Source organism: Saimiri boliviensis, chromosome 8 (genome assembly GCF_048565385.1).
Source record: "Saimiri boliviensis isolate mSaiBol1 chromosome 8, mSaiBol1.pri, whole genome shotgun sequence".
Taxonomy (NCBI): Eukaryota; Metazoa; Chordata; class Mammalia; order Primates; family Cebidae; genus Saimiri; species Saimiri boliviensis.
In genome coordinates, this window is record NC_133456.1 from 104,857,265 (window position 1) to 104,882,031 (window position 24,767).

The window sequence follows — 24,767 nt, forward strand, 5'->3', positions numbered from 1 at the left end:
TGACATAGCCATGCTACCTTTGGGATCTCTCATTCTGCCTCATCCATTCTGACTTCCATCTGACACATTGAGCCGTTACACTGTTTTCTGAACTGGGATGTTTTCTCTCACATAACCATCTGGCTTGATCCTTCATTTCATCATGTCTCGGCTAAGACGTTACTCCAGTGACGAGGCTTTTCTAGCTTAACTCTAACAATAAAGTACCCTTCTCCCTCCCCCCATCCATTTTTCTTTATAGAATTTATCACCATATTATGTATTTGGTTTTTGTATGTCTTCCCATCCATAAAGAAATCTTCATGAAAGTAAGTGATTTGTCTCCATTACTTACCTCTATATCCCAGATCTCAGCAACCACCACAGACTGAGTAGCCAATAGCATGTGCTCAGTACATGCTTGTTACACTGATCATTTTCTACACTCTGGCTTTATTTTCAAGCATATTTGTTGCCTACACTTTGAAAACCCCCCAAGAAAACTACAAAAGCATAAAAATCCAGTTGCCAATGCTATTTAAATAACCTATCTTTGTTTCTTTGTGGGAAGGCTGCGGTGGATATTTGCATGCAGACAGAGGGATCATCACGTCCCCCAAGTATCCAGAGACATACCCACCCAACCTCAACTGTTCCTGGCATGTCCTGGTCCAAAGTGGCCTGACCATTGCTGTCCATTTTGAGCAGCCTTTCCAGATTCCAAATGGAGATTCTTCTTGCATCCAGGGGGATTACTTGGTGGTAGGTCTTGCTGGCTATCCTTTCTGCAGACTTCCTTTAGAAAACAAAATGATAATTTTTCTCTCCTGGGATATAAATGGATAAGAATTATGCACTCCTTTTTTTGCAATGTAAAGGAGTTGATGCCATTTTAATTTGTCTTTCCAGCTAAGAAATGGTCCTGACGTCTCTTCTCCACCCTTGGGACCGCCCGGAGGAAATGGTCATTTTTGTGGCAGTCATGCTTCATCAACTCTGTTCACCTCGGATAATCAAATGTTTGTTCAGTTTATTTCTGATCATGATAACGGAGGGCAAGGATTTAAGATCAAATATGAGGCAAAGAGTTTAGGTGAGTATTTTCACTGAGAATTATATGTACTTTTCTTGGAATTGTTTGGTCTGCTTTGATTAAATAGATTTGTGAAAAAAAATATAAAGTTTTCTTTTCTGAACAGACAGTAAGAGAATTAATAAGAATGCCTACTCTCAAGTACTTACTATGTTTGATACATTCAGTATCTCATCGTGACTACTTTTCAATAAAGTATCATTATTTCCATTTTAAAGATAACTAAAATGAGGCTTGGACCTTTCCAAGACCACATATCTAATTAGTGACCAAAGTGAAATTTTCCATGGGTATAAAATAATTTATTCTTCTTGATCCCTGAAATTCTTTAGGTATTTCCATTATAAGATACCTAATTATAAGCTGAATCTGGTTATAGAAACATTAAAAGAATTATGTTTACCTTATTTTGTAGTAATTTGTATGCTGTTTTTAAAAGCATACATAATCTTTTGATTCCATTATTACTGATTTAATGATATTTTACATAAGATCTTTACTTAATTGCTTTTGCTTAATTACACTTGATTATAATTGCATTTAATTCTACTGTAATGATTTGATTTTGGTGACATTTACTTTTAGTAGTGTTTAATTGAATAAATAAATAAATAGGCATCACTTCAAAATAAAGGGATATTGTCAATAGAAAGTAATATCATAATAAATTTTTGGTTTGTCCCACCAGAAATTAGATAACATAGATTTCAGAATGATCCTGTGACTGGAATCCCAGATTTAAATCATGTTTTATTGCACATTGCGTGAGATTTAAAGTCAACATCATTTCTTTATTTTGGTAAAAGAGAGGAATAAGAGTCTTCACCAACTGACACACACAAAAAAATAATCTAATAGCTTGAGTAAGGTGTAAAACACCAGGGAATAGGCTTTGGTCATTTCCCAGTGTGCAAAGCTCTGGCACAACAAGGGAGCTGTAAATTAGCTCTGTGGGCACCTGCACCATTGCTTTCTAGACTGGGACCTTCTCATCTCTCCCTTTCTCCATGCTGAGCATTGCAGATGAGTCATGAATAGGCAGGTTTCCACCTGGTACCAAAGCATTTCGAGAGTTGTAGTGTCTTGAGTCTAGTGAATAGAGGTCAGCCCGTCCTACAAAACTGTACTTCCCTGTATTTATTTATGATAGACTCAGTCTTTTTTTTCTTTCTTGAGACAGGGTCTCGCTCTGTCACCCAGGCTGAAATGCAGTGGCGCCATCTCAGCTCACTGCAAACTCTGCCTCCCAGGCTCAAGTGATTCTCCTTACTCAGCCTCCCTAGTAGTTGAGATTACTGGTGTGCACCCTCATGCTCAGCTAATTTTTATATTTTTGGTAGAGATGGGGTTACACCACATTGCACAGGCTGGTCTCGAACTCCTGAGCTCAGGTAAGCTACCTGTTTCGGCCTCCCAAAGTTCTGGGATTACTGGAGTGAGCCTCTGTCCCCAGCTAATAGACTCGGTCTTGATTTATGTTTTTAAAGTCAACATTTAGTGGTAATTCAGATCCACTAAGAGATACATTAAGGGTGTATTTGACATTGCACCTCTTCTATTCCCTTGTGGACTAACTGTTCATGCAAGTATGGTTACGGCCATTACTTTCTCCCTTTCTTGAAGCTTGTTATGACTGCCATTAACATCAGGTTTAAACAAAAGTCTTTTGATTTCACAGCCTAATATTGGCAACCTGAAACAATGGCATCACTCCTATTTCTCTCTACTTACCAACTCAACCATCTGGCTGTCTTCCCACCATATCTACTTGCATGCCACTACCATTTCACAGCCTTTAACATAGGTCCTTTTGTGAACATCTTTCAACATAAATCACCTAGTTTTTTTAATCATTTTTCTCCAGAGATACTCCTTCACTATGGTTGATTGAGATTTCTAGGACTCTGTGGTAGATAGGCCTTTTTTCTTACCTGATTAATAGGCTGATTAATTAATCAAACATTTACAAAGTGTTTCACATCATGCAAACTACCAAGTTCTGTCAAGGACTTCACAGCGTAGTAGAGGAGACAGACAAGCAAAGGTACGATTGGAACATGATATAGGGCTGGATGTGGTGGTTTATGTCTGTAATCCCAGAACTGTGGGAAGCAAAGGCAGGAAGATCACTTGAGCTTAGGCATTTGAGACCGACTTGGGCAACACAGAAAGACCTCATCTCTACCAAAACATTTTAAAAGTAGCTGGGCATGGTGGCACACTTCTGTGGTCCCAGCTACTTAGCAAGCTGAGTTGGGAGGATCACTTGAGCCCAGGAAGTTGAGGCTGCAGTGAGCCATAATCAAACCAGTCTACTCCAGCCTGGGTGACAGAGCAAGGCATTGTCTAAAAGAAAAAAAAAAAAAGGAACATGGTATATGATATAATAAGTGCTAGAAAGAGGAATGCACAGACTAGAAACACCTGTTTCAGGCCAGGACATCGGAGAATGCTCCAGAGAAAGTCTGAAGAGATTGGCCAATCAGTGATAAAAAGATGTGGGTGCATAGAAAGTCTAAATGTTACAAGTCATATTCAATAATTTGAAAGAATTCACTACTGGTAGAGAACAGTCAAAAAGCGTTAAAAATAATAGTGATGAAGCAGGCAGGAATCACTGTGCTCAGAGCCATGGATGCCACCCTAAGTTAGTTAAGATGTTAATCAATAGGTAATGGGAGGCGTTGGAAGATTTTACTCCAAAGCCTGAACGGCGTGATCAGATTTAAGTCACTAATGTGGTTGCGACACTGAAAACATTGGAGGCGGGAAAGACGGAAGAGAGAGAGACAAGATGAATGAGTAATTTAGGAAAAAAATTACTCCCTGAACTAAGGCAACGGCAGTAAGAAGGTAGGAGAGAGGGCATATCAAAGATATTATAAATATGGGATGGAGTGAATTTGGAGGTCAATTGAATATACGACAGGTGGGAAGGGATGGGAAGAGCCTTAGGAGTAGTTGTTAGGTTTTTTGGCTGCGTGGATCCATTCATCCCACAGACATTTATTAAGAACTTTCCACAGGACAGACACTGTATTAGGTCCTGGGGATATAACAGTAAACAAACAAAATCCATGACCTTATGGAGCCTAATTCTAGTGTTAAGACAGAGACATTAAATAAAATATATAATACGCCATATGATGAAAGGAATTGAGGAGAAAAGTAAGGCAGTAAGGGTGGCTACAGAGTGTCCATAGGAAGAGAGGCTGATGAGTCTGCTGATGACTCATGTATGGAACTCTGGATCATGAGCGAATGAGAGTGTTCATTTGAGACGTGTTCAGTTTGAAATCTCTGAATTACCTCCATTGGAGATGCCCAGTGAGTGGTCGGAACATGAGTCTGGAGGTCAGAACAGGGGTCTAGACTGAATCTGTAAATATAGGAATAATCAGCAGACTGGTTAGAGTTTAAGTCATGAGGATGTATGACAGCAATTGGGGAATTATTCAATGTGAGATGAAAGGTCTACAGGGAGGATTCCTGAGAGCCTCTATCAATGTCAGGGAAGCGCTGGAGAGAGACACCCAAGAACCAGAGGAAGAAGGATGAGAGGAGTAAAAGAAGGAGGAGAAGAGCTTGGTGTCACAGAAACCAAGGGATAAAAATGTAAAGAAGGACAATGTGATCAGCACGTTAACTGCTGTGGATATAAAATAAGAATTTTAAAAGTTCTTTGGTCATGTAACTGTGAGGTGACTTGGAGAACATGGGTGCTTTGATAAGGTTGAAGAATGAAGGATGAAAACAGAGAAAAAGAGAGGGGTGGGGAGAGAGTGAGACAGAGATTAAATAGAACAAGATCCAGGAGGAGACAATAAGATGGGAACTTGATCCAGGGATACAGGATGATAATGTACAGAGGGGAAAAGAGAGTGTAGAGATGCAAGTAAATTTATTAGGGATAGTAACAAATTAGGAGTAATAAATTGAAGGGATTCTCATCTGATTTCTTCTACTTTCTGTGTTAAGTGGAGCCTAATGTAGTGTGCTGAGAATCGAGAGGAAATGGGGACAGTCAGGGTTTAGGGAGTAAAGTTCCAAATGGCTGACATAGTTTGTATGAAAAGTAATGGGTGAATTGCTTGGCAGTGTTGAGATGGGAGAACATGTATTTGCCAGGGACATCAGTTTCCATGAATGAATGGCTTGAATTGAACATAATCACGGCGTTGGCATTTTACAAGGGAAGTCTAAAGGAAAGACATGAAGCTCAGGAGTTGGGGGTCATCAAAGGGATTTGCAACTCAGATTTCCAGAGATGGGGAAGTTGGTGATAATGACAGAATTCAGGATGTGACTGTGTAAGTGGCTAAGTGACAGTGGACGTAAATGTGGCTAGAGTTAAGCAGATCAAATATCTGTGTGGCTAAGTGATTGGACAGGTTAATTTCATTGGCATTGTAAGTACATTTACTTCGTTCTGGTTTGTTTGTTGAAAATGCCAAAGAATAGTGATAATAGAAAGGTAATTTTCGATAATACTTTGTTTTTTTTTTTTAGCAAAGACATATTAAAAAGCTCCTTTATCTTCTGGCAGAACATGGCTCATAAATTGTCTCATGCCATTGATCTTGTTTTTCAAATGCATCTAAATCCTGAAGAAATGTAAGAATGAATGCCCCAGAGTTGTGCAAAGCTATATCTGCTTAGTCTTTTAAATATACCAAGATCACAGCTCTGCACCATTCTGCTGTGCTGAACGCTCAGTGGGAAGCTGTAACTGCTGGCATACTTACATGCTTATCGAAGTGGTAGATATTTATTCACGCTTCTGTGTTGCTCTGCCCCTTCCACCATGTGCCATATCATTTGGTTGACTTTAAGAAAGAATGAAATTTCCAATGAGATTAGGTAGATGGTCCGGCAAATTAAAAAGTGTCACACCTGGTAGCTCTCTCGATAGCAAATTGAGAATTTGTTTGCTGGGAAAGAAAATGAGGAATGTAACAGATGAAAGGAAATTGAGAGAAAATGCAGAGAAATTGACTTTAAAAGATTATTTGTAGCCATGGACAGCATCCCCTTACCAGATTGTAGACTGATTTAACTGTGTTTGCTGACAGCCTGTGGAGGCCGTGTCTACATCCATGATGCTGATTCTGTTGGGTATGTGACGTCCCCCAACCACCCAGATAATTACCCCCCGCATGCCGATTGCATTTGGATCTTAGAAGCTCCGTCGGAAACACGCATACAGCTGCAATTTGAAGACCAATTCGATATTGAAGTAACACCCAAGTATGTCACTTCCATTTTCATTTTTTTCTATCCAAAGTTGGTAGTTTTTAACTGTCATGTCTCATTTCTTTCAGTAGCACGTATGCAAGGGAATCTAGGGGGAAAAGGGAAATGCTTAATGATTCAGGCCTGAAAACATAGTCTGCCAGTCCTATCAGCTGAGCAGGTTATGTACATGGATACTGTCCCCTATGACCCTAGACACTTCCTGCAAGGGATACTGAGGGTGGCTACTTGAGATTGATGTTATCCATTCTTCCTTCCACAGGAAATATATCATGTCTCTGATAGATGAATATTTATTTGCCCAGCCTCATATTCAGTGTCACAAATGATAAAATGTCTGTTTAACAAATTGGAATTTGTGTGGTGTGTCACCAGAGGTCACCAGTGTCATAACAGTACTAAAGCACGTACACTATAATTTCTCAGTCTTTATTTAATAAGAGTTCTGAGAGGATTACGAGGCAGAGAGTAAGTCTTACTATGTTAAAGAGAAAGGAAAACTACATAGATCGTAAAAAATAGTTTTTCTCTTTCCTTTAACAAAACTGTGTTTACATTTGCATAAATGCAGACGTGGTGCAAAACTTAGACATAAGAGCTTTTGTTGCCATTTCTGGCACTGGATCTAATATTACTCTTCCACTCACGGAGCATTAATTGGCTGATGTGACTTCCTCAAGAAACGTTAGGTGCATACTTGTCTGCTTTCACGGACACAGAAAATTCCAGTTGGCACTCTCCGTTAGTCCCAGTTACAGAGCTGGCAGAGAATTTATCTTTGTCATGTGAAATGTATCAAATCAACGTGTGGAACAAAATACTTGTTGTTCTTTGAAGTTCATAGGGATTCATTTGAAAACAACATTTCTGTTTGTAAAAATCGATACAGAATATGGAAGGAAAGTAAATATTTGTCATTGTAGAACATGTAAAACCTGTCTTTTTGAGCTATTCAGGAGCAATGTATTATTAGGAAAAATATACAGCATTTTAAAGTGACATGTGACTTACGCTGATTCTGTCATAGTTTTTAATGCTGTGATTTAATAATATCTTCAAAGAAAGTGAGTGAAGTTGTCATTATCAAAGTAAGTCAAGGCAATCGACCATGTAAATTCCACAGAATTTTGTTTCTACTTTAGCTGTACTTCCAACTACCTTGAGTTGCGGGACGGAGTGGATTCAGATGCACCAGTACTTTCCAAATTTTGTGGGACAGTTTTACCCAGCAGTCAGTGGTCCTCAGGAGAGGTTATGTATTTGAGATTTCGATCTGACAACAGCCCCACTCATGTGGGATTCAAGGCCAAGTATTCTATAGGTAATATATTTTTTAAAACTTTTATTTTAAGTTTGGGGTACACGTGCAGGTTTGTTATATAGGTAAACTTGTGCCATGGGGATCGTTGTAGAGATTATTTCATCACCCAGGTTTAGTTGATAGTAAAACCAGAAATGGCAGGCTCCCCACAGTACCCCTTCCAGCTGAGCTTGGGTTCAGTCTTTAGAATCAACACAGGGTAGTAGACAGGCCCCATCAGTCTATCAGTTGTTTCTTGAGATGAAACTTACTTGCGACTAATAGCTCTTACATAATGTTCCAAAATAATTAATGTGACATTACAGAATATGCCATTTAGTCATCATCTTCTGTTTCCCATTATTGTATTGGACTTGCAGTATCATTTCTGTTTACATCCACTGTAGAATTCAAATAATGAAGAAAGCACTAACCATTTTCAGAATTTTAAAAACTTCAATTCATAGTCACTTGGCACCTGAAAGTTTTCAAATGTGCTGATGAAATGAAATAAACAAAATTTGTAAAATAATATTTCTTTTATTTATTGATTTTTTTTTTTTTGCAGCTCAGTGCGGGGGAAGAATAACAGGGCGAAGTGGTGTTGTTGAAAGCGTGGGACACCCAACGCTTCCATACAGAGACAACTTATTCTGTGAGTGGCATCTCCAGGGGCTCTCTGGACACTATCTCACAATCTCTTTTGAAGATTTCAACCTTCAGAATTCCACTGGCTGTGAAAAAGACTTCGTGGAGATCTGGGACAATCATACCTCTGGTTAGTGAAATGTATCTGCTCTCTTTTGGGTGTTTATTTCCGTATGTACTTATTCAGCCTCTGAAGTTTCTTCACCTCCAGGAAAGGCAAAAGTATGTCTATACTGTGCAGAAGAGTGCAGATGAATGAGCTTTGGGCAGTACTAGAGACTCTCTCCCTCTATTCTACCATTAACAGAGGATGCCGAGAACCCAGGTGTCGTACCGCCTACCCTAGAGGCCACTTGCAGACACCCTCTAGCTGCTGAAACATCACATTGCCACATGCCGTTATTTGAGGGGTGTTGTATAGCTTGAGGCGGGGAAAGGGTCCTGCGTATCTCCTGGCGGTAGCATAAGGCAGATATTTGTCATTCTGTTGCCTCAGACCATTTTTTCAACCAAATGAGCAAGCCTTCCTCGTTGTGCTGAAATATCCTTCCCCTAATTGGTTGCATTTTTTTTTTACTTATTCATATATTTGAATTTGCAAATTTTTATTCATGTTTTGTTGCTTTTCTTGACAGAGATTAACGTTTCCTCATGGGCAGGGTCTTGTTTTTTATTATTTTCTTTGTATACACAGGACACTTTGAAGAGAGGTTAAAAGAAATCAATCACCTGGACATGTGTATTTAATTATTTGTCTCTCACAGGAAGCATCTTGGGCAGATACTGTGGAAACACCATTCCTGACAGCATAGACACTTCTAGCAATACTGCTGTGGTCAGGTTTATCACAGACAGCTCTCTGACTGCGTCAGGGTTCAGACTGCGATTTGAATCTAGCATGGAAGGTGAGTTCGTTGGTTCATTCAAAACAACATTGACCATCTGCATTGGACAGACACTATGCCAGGCACTGGTGTTACAATAGTTTGAAAAACAAAAGAAAACATGACCCCATCTTCTTGGACCTTAATCAGAAGGTCACACTGATAAATGAAAAATTACAGCTGTGATCAATGCTATAAGGAAAAATAACTAGTATCATAAGAGATATAGTAAGAGGAGGAGAGGTATACTGCATTGCCCACCTTAGGAAAGTCCTGTAGTTACTCGGAATTTGCCTTACTGCAAATCCTGACAAACTCAGATGAAATAAAGATCTTGTTTGGAAAAACTGAATACTTACATTAACTGTCAGACACGTCACTCACTTAAGGAGACCACCAGGCAGGCCTTGTGTGAGCAATGTGGCTGTTTATTCACCCTGGTGCTGGTGGGCTTAGTCAGAAAAGAGAGTCAGTGCAGGGCAGTGGGATAGGAGTTGGTTTTATAGGTTTGGGGTAGGCAGTGGAAAGTTACAGAAGTTACTGTTCGGGGTGGTTTTGCAAGCTGGCGGGGATGTTGTGTGTGTGTGTGTTGCGGGGTGGGGGTGTCACAGGATGCATGGTAACAAGGATAGGGGTCATCTATTACAAATAGGCATAATCATAAGTGTGGGGGTATCGGTTGCAAGAAGAGGGAAGGGTGAGTTAATGACATCGTTACAGGGGTGGAGGTCTTGCGAAACCTAATGTCTAGGGGGTAAATTTTCACAAGGCTGGGAAGGAACAATGGTTGAAGGTTGCAGGGGGAAAGCAATCAGTTGAGGTAGGAGCTAGTTCTTTCACTTCTCTTTGTGGCCATCCAGTTACTTTAGAATTTCTGGCTTCTGGAGACCATCCAGAGATGTACATGTGGGTCACCAACATTATAATGGCAAGGCTTGGACTTGGAGGCCTGACATTAACCTGATTTTCCTGATTTTTTTTTTTTTATAGAGATGGGGTTTTGTAGCCTCCCAAAATGCTGGGATTACAGGTGGGAGCCACCACTCTTGGCCAGTTTTCCTGATTCTTAAGTTCATTACATTCATTGGTCTCTCATATTTCTTGGGCCATGATGATAATTAAATTGCTGTCCATGGACTATCATCCATAAAAGCAAGGGTTAAATATTAATAGAGATAAGAAGTGAATATATATGTTCACTAAAATCCTGATGCACATAAATAAATGCAGAGAATAAATTTGTCTAGAAGAATAATTTTTAAATACCTGAATTTTGAGAGCTTTCCTGATGGAAGGAAACATTTTGATTTGATTGGAAGTTTTCTTGGCTTTTTTCCTCACATCAGAGTGTGGTGGGAATCTTGAGGGCTCTGCTGGAACATTTACATCTCCCAACTACCCGAACCCAAATCCTCATGGCCGGATCTGCGAGTGGAGAATCACCGCCCCGGAGGGAAGGCAGATCACCCTAACGTTTAACAGCCTGAGGCTGGCCAGGCATCCATCCTGCAGCAATGAGCATGTGATAGTAAGTGTTCCCTGTGGCCTGAGATGTTATATTCCATGATTTAAGGAATTTACTGACCCATAAACCATGGTCAGAAATCCAGGTGAGGAAAATTGCCATCTATGCAACTATAACTCAGACAAATTCTAAGTATTGCTGAGAGCACAAAATCACAGTAAACTGTCAAAATAATTGTAAAAGTTGTTTTAAGAGACTATCAGCTATCACTCCATGCATCAGGGTCACAGTTAGTATAAGTTTTAGGAGTGAATGATCATGACAAATGGCAAAACTGGGGAGGCTGTGGAAAGCTAAGCCTACAGCAGCGCATAGCTGAATGGGACCAGAGTCACAGCACAAGCCGCCACTGAAAGTTCTGAGCAGATGGGTGGTCCTGCATAATCACTGCTCTCTCCAGGGGTGCAGAGGGACTCGTAGGAGAGTGCTGCTACCTGACCTCCGTGTTGCCACCCTCCAGTGGTTTCAGACATGCCCTTAGCACTCTCAGCTTCCTTCAGTGAAAGAAAGCAAACGAGATCCCTGAGTGTGAATAACAAAGAGATAGTTAACATATGTGCTGTACATACATATGTGAGTGTAGACAGATAGACTGGATTAATATTAGTACATTTCTCCACCCAACTTGCCCCTTCTGCAGTATTTGTGATCTCAGTAAATAATCCCAAACTTCTGGTTGCTCAGGTCAAAAATCTAGATGTCTGTTCGGGGATCCTTCCCCTCACACCCTATATGGCATCTATAAGCAAATCCCACTGGGTATATCTTTAAAAACATCCATAATCAGCTGGGCTCGGTGGCTCACACCTATAATCCCAGGACTTTTGGAGGCTGAGACGGGCAGATCACAACGTCAGGAGTTTGAGACCAGCCTGACCGACATGGTGAAACCCTGTGTCGTCTAAAAATACAAAGATTAGTCAGGCGTGGTGGCACGCATCTATAATCCCAGCTACTCAGGAGGCTGAGGCAGGAGAAGCACTTGAACCCAGGAGGTGGAGGTTGCAGTGAGCCAAGATCACGCCACTACACTCCAGCCTGGGTGACAAAGCAGAGCGAGACTCCTCAGAAAATATATGTATATACATATATCCACAATTGAACTACTTCTCATCATATCTACTGCTACCATTCCCACCGTTCACTTGGATTATTTTAGTAAGTTCCACTTGGCCCCTCTGCTTCCATTCTCATCTCCCTACATTCCCAACACAGCAGCCATGTGATGGTTTTAAGCCTCAATCGGATCACATTGCTCCCTTTGAAAATCCTCCAGTGGCTTCTCATATCACTCAGAGGAAAATCCCAAATTGCATCTGTGGCCCACCTGGCTGATGTTATCTCCCTCTTCTACCTGTCTGTCTTATTTCACATTCCCCTCTTCTCTGCTCGCTGGGATCCAGCTGTCTGGCCTCCATTCTGTTCCTTGAATGTGCCGAGATGCTCCCCATCTGGCTGTTGCCCCATCTGGACTGCCCATCTCCAGATGGCGGCCTGCTCTATACCGTCACTTCACTGCTCTATACCGTCACTTCATTCGGGTCTCTGCTTGAATGCCTTTTAATCCACAAGGTCTAATTACCTTATGTTACAGACCCTTCCCTGGCCTGACCCTTCCCTGTCATTTTGTTTTACGGCACTCCACACCTGTTGCCATACATCATTTTGATTTGTTCATCAGTTTTTTGTCTGCTTCCCCCACTAGAATGTAAGCTCTTTGAGGTCAAGCCATAGTTTCATTCACTGCTGGGGATTCACTGAATGCCCAGTACCTGTACATAATAGAGATAAATTGCTGAATGAATGGATAGTATAGGTATTATCATTATTCCTTTAATAACAGACCACTTTTGTTTTCTGTTTGTCTCCTGTGGGTAGTGAATTTCAAAAATATGAAATATCTTTGTATCTTATGACCACTTTGTATTGCCCTAAAATGATCTCATTCAACCTTCAGATTTTATTTCCAAGTTCTAATATCTGAAGAATTGAACTGCTGTCTTTTAGATTTTGAAAATAAGAAACCAAGTGAGTTTTATTTGAGAGCAAGGAGACTTTAATCTAAGGTTGTTTATTATAAAGGACCTTTTTTCCTTATTATTGATTGAATATATATATACAAATATGAAGTAGAAAAAATGCTAACCACTCCCACTATGCCATATTTTGGTAGATTTTCTCATCTCTTCTTGGCAAAGCATATTTTACATACTTGTAATCTTGTGATAAAAATCCACTTGAATTCTAATTTTAGTCTGTTTTTCTGGTTATAAATATGAATGCTTACTGAGAAATATTTGGGGAGTTCAGAAAATAAAAAATATCAGGTTTTTTTTTTTGGTTTTTGGGACAGAGTCTTGCTCTGTCATCCAGGCTGGGGTGCAGTGGCACAATCTCACCTCACTGCAACTTTTGCCTCCTGTGTTCAAGTGGTTCTCCTGCCTCAGCCTCCTGAGTAGCTAGAACTATAGGCATATGCTATCACACCCGACTAATTTTTGTAATTATAGTAGAGACAGAGTTTTGCCATATTGGGGAGACTGGTCTGGAACTACTGACCTCAGGTGATCTGCCCACCCCAGCCTCCCAAAGTACTGAAATTATGGGTGTGAGCCACTGTACCTGACCAAGATATTTTTAATTCTACTCATCTATTACTAAAATTTTGATGTATATGCTAAAAGTTGTTTTTGACCTTTGAAATTATTTTCATAGTTTAAATCATACTGAGTGTAATGATTATTAGGAATTTTACAAGCAGAGTATTCACATGTCCTTTAGGAAAGAGAGTATGAACAGTCCTAGTTTTAGAAGTCAAATAAAGATAAAAGCTGTAGCCACAACCACAAATTCCAAAGCAAATTTTACTTGTCCCCTCCCTCTCCCTTAATTACCAACTTACAACTCTTGCAGCTACTGCTGGTGGGTTTTATGTCCTTATTTCTAAATCATATTCCTATTCTACGACTCCTTGCTTTTTTTGGACATTATCTATCCACATCCCGCTCTGGAAGATGATGATTAGCCCTCTGCCACCACAGATGCACATGGAGTATGCACAGTTTATGTACTTTCCCAAATGTTTCCTAAAATACATGTCACAACTTTTGCTTAAATTGTCTTTCAGTTGTCATGACCATGTTGATGTAAACACCATTCACAACTAAGCCATGTAGTGTACTATGGTAACATTGGCTCTTGTTTTTGCAAGAAGTAATAATAATTGTGTCCTCCTTACATTTTCTTGGGTTTTATGCATTGATCGTGGATTCTTCCACACCCTTTCCACCCTGGGTATGCATCTCCACCTTGTGCAGTAAAACGTATCAGTTTCATTTCTTTCCCTCAGTAATATTCTTCCTTGAGTCTTTGTCCATCAGCTGCAAGCCCGATGCTGGCTGTCATTTCAGAACTTCCCTTTGCTGTCAAATTTTCAAGTTCCTTCATTCTTCTCCTGGGCTAGAAAGCTGGCTTTGTGATGCTTTGCATGTCCCTTTCTTGGTTAATTTCCTCTTTTGGTGAGGCATACCCTCTTGTAGCTCCCCAAGGAAATGGACAAGAGTAATGAAATAAATGTTTTAGAAACGGTATACCTGAAATTATTTTACCATCATTCTTTGAAAAATACTCATTTAAATATTTTATATATTTGCTATATTAATATATATACAAATGTATTGATAATTTTGAAATTTTATATTGCTTATTTGGGGTCAGTTTTCTTCATGTTCCTATCTCCTGTTTACTAATGTTGGTCTCTGCCTTTTACATTAGTCACTTCCCTAAATGTCTGCTGATCCTTGGGTGTTCATTCATATTTAAAGATGAATTACCGAAAGGATGACTGGCACCTCTGTATACGTTCCTGAGGCTGCCAGCCAACTCATGAATTCAATGGGAAGTAACTGAGAGGGCCCTGACTCTTTAATTAGGGAAACCTACAAATGGCGTGTCTTTTTACTTGGGGAAGTTAAAACTCCAGCAAGGAATCACTTTCAGAATTAATTTCTTTCCTGAATCTTTAGTGTAATGTCCACATTCCTTTTTCTGAAATAATTTTTATATGCTTAGTGTTTATTTTGGTTCCTCTGTACTCTGCTCCAAACAAGAGCATGTGGGTTGGCCTTTACTCCTACTCTATTTGATTGAGAACTTGCTGAAAAGAGGAAGAAGAAAGATGAAGGAGGAAGAAGGAGGAGGAGAAGGAGAAGGGGGAGGGGGATGAGAAGGATGAGGAGAAGAGGGAGAAGAATAAGAGGGAGAAGGACAAAAGGAGGAGGAGGAGGAGAAAAAGAAAAGAAGGAGAAAGAGGAGGAGAATTAGGAGGAGTAAAGAAGAAGGAGAAGAAGAAAGAAAAAAAAGAAAAGAGTGAAGAAGAAAGAATATCTATCGGTGCAGAGAAGGCAGCTTCAACTTCCATTGCACTGCTTCCTGGCTAATACCTTATCTAGCTAGACTGAGCCTAAAATTTCTCCAAACCCACCTGCCTATCTGACTGTCTGTACAGATAGAGAAAATGAGAAGCTATGCCACCCAGTGTGTCCTACAGTAAGACCTGTGTCTGATTTTGTCACTTGAGCAAATTTTATAGCCTGTCCTAAATCTCATGTGCCTACTTCCTATCCGTTTATATTCTGAGAGCTGTAGTTTCTGAGTACAAAAGGAATTAGAGGACAAGAATGGCAATAGCATTCTGGTTGCTTCTCTTTTTTTTTTTTTTTTCGAGATGGAGTCTCCCTGTGTCACCCAGGCTAGAGTGCAGTGGCACGATCTTGATTCACTGTAACCCCTACCTCCTGGGTTCAAGTGATTCTCATGCCTCAGCCTCCCGGAGTAGCTAGGATTACAGGCATCCATCACCATGCCTAGCTAATTTTTGTACTTTTAGTGGAGACGGGGTTTTACCATGTTGGCCGGGCTGATTTCGAACTCCTGACCTCAGTTGATCCACCCGCCTTGACCTCCCAAAGTGCTGGGATTACAGGTGTGAGCCTCCGCGCCGGGCCCTGGTTCCTTCTAACAGCAGAAGTTCATGTGATAAATGGATGAGTATAACAAGTTGAGTTATTGTGATCTAAGCCAAAGGCATACCCAGAGGCAGGATAACGGCCGTTGATCACAGTTTCCAACGTGTCCTGTTAACCTTAGAGTTGATTCTAATCCCTTTTGATTCTGGCAATGTGGTAACCATCCCTGTTTTCAGCATTATAGAAATATTTGCCCTCATCTGTTTCTTTATGCATGACTTCATGGTTTGGAATCAGAGGGATGGCTTGAATCCCAGTTCTATTATTACTAGTTATTGGAACTTCAGCAAATTACATCATCTTTCTGAATTCTGGTATCTTAATCTGAAAAACAGGGATACTATTATCTGCCTGGCGGGTGTTGTGCTGATTGGATAAGTCACGCTGAGTGGATGATGAGTGAAGACTGGCATTTTTGTCTGCTCAGGAAATGATAGCAAACTCTTCTGGTCCAGTGAGCCAAAAGACACTTCAGAACAGAAACCCCCAGAGAGCTAAATTTAATTAATTATGGTAAATGTAAAAAGCTGGCATCTTTAGTTTCAGAGTGCATTCTCCTTCTGCATAACTTTTAGTGCCATAGTCTGAGTCATTATTTCTAATCTTGAACCATTCAGATCCCTCTAAAAACAGGAATATCAGTCACTCAATCAATGAATTATTGTTCAGTTACTTCATCTACTTTTTTTAGACTGTGAAAACCAGGCATGCTAATGAATTCATTAGATTTTGTACAGCATTGGAACAACAGTTTGCCAATTATTGTAACTGCGTGCATGACTACAGTTATTATTTAATAATACATTCACACCTGGAGTCAATAATAATCCATTTTTCAAAATTTACATAAGAAAACTGAAGCTTTGAATCCATAACTAATGAGGAAAAAACTATTGTGTTTACTTGCATATGGAGATTGGTTTTTCAAATTACTTTCCAAGGTATTTAAAAATATCTGCTTGCTGGGCATGGTGGCTCACATCTGTAATCCAGCGCTTTGGGAGGCCGAGGCAGGTGGATCACCTGAGGTCAGGAGTTCGAGACCAGCCTGACCAACAGGGTGAAATCCTGTCTCAACTAAAAATACAAAATTAGCTGGAAGTGATGGCACATGTCTGTAATCCCAGCTACTTGGGAGGTGGAGGCAGGAGAATCGCTTGAACCTGGGAAGCCTTTCAGTGAGCCAAGATCATATCATTGCACTCCAGCCTGGGCAACAAAAGCAAAACTCAGTCTCAAAAAATAAATTTAAAAAATGAAAATAAATAAATAAAAGTATCTGCTTTATTATATATATCAAATAATCAGAAACTAACATCTAAGCTTCCTTTCCAAATAACCAAGGTCCTGATCCATTGTTAAGAAAAACTGCCCATCCGTGAACTCTGCACACTGCATCGGAAGCATGATGGCTCATCTGCTTTCTATGGAGAGCACAGTTTCCAGTTGCAAAGTATATATAGCAGCTTTTAATCTATCACCACATGGCAGGAAGGCATTAGTGCAATACTTTCATTCTAGTGAAATCACCCTGAGGTCGAAAAATGTGCTCAGGGTATCATAGTGGCTTGTGGCACTCGGATGGAAACCTGCATTGTTAGGTCATTCGTTTTAGGGCAGGGTTCCCCTAGAAGCAAGTGGGTCTGGGCTGGGAAAATCACCTCCTAGGAAATATGCAGTAAGATGGATTGTGTGTCTAAAGGTTAAACTTTTTTTTCAACAGGTATTCAATGGCATTAGAAGTAACTCACCCCAGCTAGAGAAATTGTGTAGTAGTGCGAATGTAAGCAATGAGATTAAATCTTCAGGAAACACAATGAAAGTCATTTTTTTCACGGATGGATCCAGGCCGTATGGAGGCTTCACTGCTTCCTATACCTCCGGTGAAGATGCAGGTAACGTGGGATTTGTAAATGCACCTTATTTTTTAAATTGTACTTTAAGTTCTGGGGTACATGTGCAGAATGTGCAGGTTCCTTAGGTGTACACATGCCGCCGTGGTTTGCTGCACCCATCAACTCATCATTTACATTAGGTATTTCTCCTAATGCTAACCCTCCCCTAGTCCCCCACCTCCTGACAGGCTCTGGTGTGTGATGTTCCCCTCCCTGTGTCCATGTGTTCTCATTGTTCAACTCCTAATAAGTGAGAACATGCAGTGTTTGGTTTTCTGTTCTTGTGTTAGTTTGCTGAGAATGATGGTTTCCAGCTTTATCCATGTCCCTGCAAAGGACGTGAACTCATCCTTTTTTATGGCTGAATAGTATTCCACAGTGTGTATGTGCCACATTTTCCTAATCTAGTCTATCACTGGTGGGCATTTGGATTGGTTCTAAGTCTTTGTTATTGTGAACAGTGCCACAGTAAACATATGTGAAATGCACTTTATTTTAATCAAGTGCACTGCAGATACTCCCCCTGCCCCCAGCTACTGCCAATGGCAGCAGAGCCATCCATTTTCCCTTTAGTGATCAAAGTTCGCTTGGAGTCTTTGACATAAGACAAACACACAGAAGGAGATCAGAAACCCACTGCAGACAGAAAAAAGCTTTCTGATTTCAGAAAGAAACTGCTATGGTGAATTTAAAACTTTTAATGCTATTAGATGAGTTTCTAGCACAGTTTCAGGTCATGTTACCATGTGAGTTGGTGACTGCTCCACAGTCCCTGGTCAATTCTTTTGTGCTGAAAGAGACCATATACCTCCTAGGCAGTAACTTAGTCTCAGAGAGTAATTAATTTTGCTGGAGACAGGACAGGCTTCATCTTTTCTAGTCATCTTTCCACATGCACATTTCCAGTGAAAATAAATGGGAGGTTTGATTTGATATAGAATATTTCAAAATTAAGCAGGATATGACCTCTAATTGTAAATATCCTCCTATTTCCTGTATCGGTGCTATTATCTAAGGGTTTGAAAATTTGGAAGTGGGCATGAATATTGAAAAAAAACACACTAAGTTATTTCATTCATACAAAAAGTATCATTCTTTTATTAAAAGGGGGCAAATTAATTGGCAGGTCAATGTTGTTTGATTTAAATTAATTTATCAGATCAAGTGGAGAATTGCTAATCAAGCCATTAGGACCTGCCACCATTATATTTGGGTATTCCTCTAAATTAAATATTAATGAACAGTAGGCCTCAATATTTGAACATGCTGATATAAAGCCAAACCCCAACCACCTAATCTACACCAACATGAAAATAAAGAAGTTGTTGATTTTTGCACGTCTTTCCTTTATAATCTGGCAGAAACTTCCATAATTTGCATGCCTCTTTCCCATAACCCCAATTGCATCTAGAAAAACAAATCACAGCAGTAATGTTGATGTTTATTGTTTATTGTTTATCTCTTCTGTTGTGACCTGAAAATTAATACTACTTTGTCTGTTGCCTTCTGTTTTCTTAGTGTGTGGCGGGTCTCTTCCAAATACTCCTGAAGGAAGCTTTACTTCTCCTGGCTATGATGGAGTCAGGAATTACTCAAGAAACCTAAACTGTGAATGGACTCTCAGCAATCCACTTCAGGAAAATTCATCCATTTACATTCATTTTGAAGACTTTTACCTAGAAAGTCACCAAGACTGTCAATTTGATGTCCTTGAGTTTCGAGTGGGTGAGTTCTAAGAACACATTCTCTTATTTATCTACAATATTCTTTCTATCTTTTTGTTGTTGTTGCTGTTGTCGTCATTTTGAGGCAGGATGTCACTCTCTTGCCCAGACTGGAGTGCAGTGGTGTGATCATAGCTCGCTGCAGCCTCAACCTCCCGGGCTCAGGTGATCATTCTGCCTCAGTCTCCCAAGGAGCTTGGACTACAGGCGTGCACCACCATGTACAACTAATTTTTAAAATTTTCTTGTAGAGACGGGGTTACCCTGTGTTGTCCAGGCTGGTCTCAAACTCCTGGCCTCCCTCCTTGGTCTCCCAAAGTGCTGAGGTTACAGGCATGAGCCCCACGTCTGGCCTACAATATTCTTCTTATGCTTAGAGACCACCAAAAATGAAGGGAGTCAAATGGCTCTAATATTGGCACATATAATCCAAAAGAACTCTGTTCAAACAAAGCCACAATTCTGTGTGTGGTCAGTGGAGGAAAATGAACCCCAGGAACAGTGAGTGAGGTGGATCACTGTACAGCTAGGCCAGCCTGTGTTACAGTCGCTTGGTTTCCTGGCATGTGAGACTTGCCCAAGGGAGAGTCCGCTATGATCGAGACTCCTTTCCAAGGAGACTGGGACTTAGCATGGTCAGCATGTGTCGGCAGTTTTCTGAATTTCCAGGATTTATAAAGGGGCGGTTAAATTCTCCTGAGCCCTTAGGAGTTAAAAGAAGTTTTGCAATGTACCAGATGGAGAAACACATGGAAGCTATTTGGGGAAATAACCCCCAAGCAGTCATTTGTCTTTGTTTTCATGATTGAAAAGGATTGCGGTGTACTCAATAAACCATAACTCTCTTAAGAAATTTTAAAACTCTGTATTCAAGGAGGATGAATCCATTTTTGTTCTTTCCTATAGTCAAGGTTTAAGTTACTGATTATGTTGCTTTCAGTATTACGTTGACACTTTTTTCTCAGTAAATAAACAAGTAGAGGAAGACAATAATATTATAAATAGTATGTAATAATTCATACTGTCAAAGTGTTGCTGAGTTCTATGGTATCCCAAAATGTAAAGAAAAGGAGGCTGAAAGCAGCATAAGCTCATCCGTTAGTTGGTGGAGATGTCCTTGGGAAACGGAGAGGTCAATGCCAGTTACCTTTGAGAACATGAGCGACAGAATTTTCAAGAAGGAGAATTTGATAGAGCCTGTGCTCACAGACCAAGGGCCTCAGCCAGAGAGTCCCTTCACCTCTCTGAGGCTGATGAGTCTAAAAAGGCTTATGAGGGAAAGGGAAGTTGTGGAAAGGGAAATTCCATGGAATGTTCTCCATGGAATTCTGATGAACCGTCACCCCTCTACCTAATTCAAAACCACACGCTTGTAGTATTAAGCAGAACAGCTGTATCTAAAATTCCATTCAGCTAAATGCAGTCATCTTTATTTTGTCAGGTTTAGAGGCAGTTAAAATACTATATATCATTGATTTAGAAGATTAATGATGTTCATCTGAAAGAATAAAGAGAAAGCAGATAAATGAGAGCTCTGCTGGTGCTCTGTCTACGTTCATCAAATCCATGAAAAGCAATCTTCATAAAAAATATTCAGCTCAGATCTGACAGCTCTTGGCCTGAGTGCTAAATATTGTGTTCATCTTAGTTGATTGAATAAAGTGAACAAATCTTTCAAATTTTAGGCAGTGATCACTTTTGTCTTGAGGATATATTTTATCACTGTTGGTATTATATTTCTTACACCCTACAAAAGGTGTGTCCAAAAGTGCTATTTTAATTCATTGTGTCTCTGTTTAGATATGCTGAAATAACTATGAAAACACAAACTGGAAAAAATGCCGTCCACAATAGAGAGAGGTTCATTCCAAAATTGCTTTGGTTTTTTATATTTGTTTTACCCTGTTGGAGGGACTTTCTTTTGCAGCTGACAAAGACAAAGAAGCTTTGTGCAATGTCTGCTACTAAATCAGAATTTAAATGTGTGTCAGTGAATATTTTGAAATTTGTTCTCACCAAATTCATTGAAAGTATTTCTCAAAAGCTATATCCATAATGGCACTTTGTGTATTATTTTGTTCAGGTGATGCGGATGGGCCCCTGATGTGGAGACTTTGTGGCCCTTCAGTGCCTACATTGCCATTGGTTATACCCTATTCTCAAGTATGGATACACTTTGTCACCAATGAACGTGTAGAACACATTGGATTCCATGCACAGTATTCCTTTACAGGTGAGAATTATCATTAAAGATCTCAATCAAATTATTTATAAAGATTAATGATTATTTTCCATAAAGATTTATTTTGTATTTTGTTAGACTTATTTCTAGGTAGCTATTAGTTTTATTGATATTATCAATGAGATTTTCTAAATGACATTTTTTAATTGGTTGTGGCTGCTATCTAGAAATTTTATTTTATTTTTTATTTTTTTTTGAGACAGAGTTTCGCTCTTGTTACCCAGGCTGCAGGCTGGAGTGCAATGGCGCGATCTCGGCTCACCGCAACCTCCGCCTCCTGGGTTCAGGCAATTCTCCTGCCTCAGCCTCCCGAGTAGCTGGGATTACAGGCACGTGCCACCATGCTCAGCTAATTTTTTGTATTTTTAGTAGAGACGGGGTTTCACTATGTTGACCGGGATGGTCTCGATCTCTCGACCTCGTGATCCACCCGCCTCGGCCTCCCAAAGTGCTGGGATTACAGGCTTGAGCCACCGCGCCCGGCTAGAAATTTTATAATTTGCATACATGTATCTTCAGTTTAAAGATCTGGCTGTCCTTTTGTAAGTTTTCATATGTTGCCTATAGATTCTCTTTGCTCTTTCTGTGTAAACAATCATGTCTTCTGCAAATGTTAGTTTTTTTCTTTCAGCCTCAATACTTCATTTCATTTTCTTGCGTCATTTCCCTAGCTAGGGCCACCATCATAATTTTGAACAGAAGGAATGATAGCATCTTGTTTCTGACCTGGATGTGACTGTCTATGACTTTTTAAATTAAATATATTGGTTGCTCTTAAGTTTCCAATAAATGTCTTTTGTTAAAGAAAGTTTCTTCCATCCTCAGTGTGCAAAAGCTCTTTTTAAATGTAAATGGGTGTAAGATTTTATCAGGTGATTTTCTGCATCCTTTGAGATGATCCAACTTTTTCTCCTTTCATAAGTAAATATGATAAATTATGTGAAAGGTATCTTTTTCTTGGTAAACCATCCTTGCATTTTTGGGATCAATTCTATTTTGTCACGATATGTGTTTTATACACACAGTGGATATTATTTGCTAGTGTTTTGTATTGAGTTTGCATACGCGACATTCAGAGTTTGTGCTGGAAAACCCAGCCCTACTCTTGACTGCTTCCCTTAGCTGTGGAGGGTTTTCTAGTCCCTTTTCACTAGCATGGCAGTTTGTTTAGATTCCCAGCTTTATGTAAAAGTCTCAATTCCAGTCCTTCCTTTTGTGGAGACCTGGAGCCCTGTCATATCCTCCTGCCTGGTCACCAAAACCTCAGAGCCCAACCCTGGGATCCACACCTGGATTCTTCAGCCTCTCAGACTGTCACTCTTTCAGTTTCACACCTCTCAGTTTGAGTCTACTTACTGCTTCTAGATTTTGGAGAGCTGCTTTTCTTTCCATTGAGTTGTCCATGAATCAAAATATGTTTTAGTTATGGTTTTATCTAACATTGCTTTGTGTTATAACCAAATGGCTGGTTGAAGAAAGGAGTGAAATTAATTATCTACTCACTCAACCATCTTGCCAGTTGCTTTTGCTTTATAAGATTGAAAGGAAAGTATCAGGTTTCATAAACAGTATTATTTGTGTTGAACATCAGACCATATTTTGCTTCATAAATGTATTTGTTTTTAAATTTTCAGTTTTCTTTGCCAATACTATATGGAATATTTTATTCCTAAACTTCCACCCAATTTTACTTTGCTTCTATTTAATTTCATTTATACCTATGTCTACACATATATACTGTATGTGTGTGTGTATATATATACTATCTATATACTGTATGTGTGTGTGTGTATATACTATCTATACATATAGATAGATTTTTGAGATGGAGTCTTGTTCAGTCACACAGGCTGGATTGCAGTGGCATGATCTTGGCTCACTACAGCTTTTGCCTTCCGGTTCAGGGAATCCTCCTGCCTCAGCCTCCTGATTACCTGGGACTGCAGGTGCATGCCACCATGCCTGGCTAATTTTTGTACTTTTAGTAGAGATGGGGTTTCACTATGTTGGCCAGGCTGGTCTTAAACTCCTGACCTCAGGTGATTTGCCCACCTTGGCCTCTCAAAGTGCTGGGATTACAGGCATGAGCCACTGTGCTGGACCTTATTATATTGTTAATTACAAAATCTGATAGCTATGATTACTACTTACTTTTGCTTTACAGGTTCATGTATATGTATACTTCTGTCTTATTGAGAGGGTTACCAATCTCATTTCAGATTGTGGCGGAATACAGATAGGTGAGAGTGGAGTGATCACAAGCCCCAACTATCCAAACACGTATGACAGCCTGACCCACTGCTCTTGGCTGTTGGAAGCCCCACAGGGGCACACCATCACTGTGAGTGCTAATGATGGGGTGAAATGATTCTGAGACTATAAAACCACAATAGCCTGTCCTGCATGGAAATGGAGCTCTTTTAGAAAGCAATTGACTACAGAAGGCTTTGATTCTACAATGAGATCACTGTTTTTCTCTAATGTTCTCTCACTAAAGCACATGCATTGGCACCTATAGTTAATGAAGAGTGAAATCTCTTTTTTAAGCATAGGGAAAGACATACATAGAAGATAATTCTGTAGCTTAGAGAAGTTTATCCCTGTTCAATAGGAGTTGCCCTGTCAAATTAGAGAAATGTCTTTTCTCGAAATTTCCAGGAGAGTCTTCAATAAGGAAAACAAGTAGAAGGAAAGAGAGAATTAAATGAGACAAAAATATACAACTGTAAAAATTAAAGCAAAAGGGTTTGTAAGGGCCTTATATACATCAAGGTTGATAAAAGTTCACTTACAACTCATTTTTTCTCTTTTCTCCTGCAGCTCACATTTAGTAGCTTTGATATCGAACCCCATACAACTTGTGCTTGGGACTCTGTCACTGTCAGGAACGGTGGGTCCCCTGAATCACCCATCATAGGACAATACTGTGGAAATTCAAATCCTAGAACAATACAGTCAGGTTCCAATCAGCTGCTCCTGAGTTTCAACTCAGACCATTCGTTGGAAGGTGGTGGATTTTATGCTACATGGAACACGCAAACTTTAGGTAAAACAAATGTTTTCTTCTTTCGAGTTTTTTAGTGATATATATTCTAAACTTATTAATCAACTTATAATATGCACACTTTGTACCTACTTTACATCAGGCTTGATTCTGAATATTTACACGTCATCTCATATAGCAACCCTGGTGGGGT

General features: G+C 39.8%; 1 protein-coding gene across 3 annotated transcripts in view; it reads left to right on the forward strand.

Annotated features, from left to right (window-relative positions):
* CUBN (cubilin) overlaps nucleotides 1-24,767 on the forward strand; it is a 288,396-nt gene that overhangs the window by 195,883 nt on the left and 67,746 nt on the right. For all 3 annotated transcript variants that reach the window (XM_003930638.4, XM_074404979.1, XM_074404977.1), the window contains 12 exons: nucleotides 551-741; nucleotides 889-1,072; nucleotides 6,145-6,319; nucleotides 7,468-7,646; nucleotides 8,194-8,403; nucleotides 9,038-9,178; nucleotides 10,504-10,685; nucleotides 17,433-17,604; nucleotides 19,123-19,329; nucleotides 21,412-21,561; nucleotides 23,790-23,911; nucleotides 24,391-24,616. In XM_003930638.4, coding sequence (XP_003930687.3) covers nucleotides 551-741; nucleotides 889-1,072; nucleotides 6,145-6,319; nucleotides 7,468-7,646; nucleotides 8,194-8,403; nucleotides 9,038-9,178; nucleotides 10,504-10,685; nucleotides 17,433-17,604; nucleotides 19,123-19,329; nucleotides 21,412-21,561; nucleotides 23,790-23,911; nucleotides 24,391-24,616 — 2,139 coding nt within the window. The remainder of the gene's footprint in view (nucleotides 1-550; nucleotides 742-888; nucleotides 1,073-6,144; nucleotides 6,320-7,467; nucleotides 7,647-8,193; nucleotides 8,404-9,037; nucleotides 9,179-10,503; nucleotides 10,686-17,432; nucleotides 17,605-19,122; nucleotides 19,330-21,411; nucleotides 21,562-23,789; nucleotides 23,912-24,390; nucleotides 24,617-24,767) is intronic.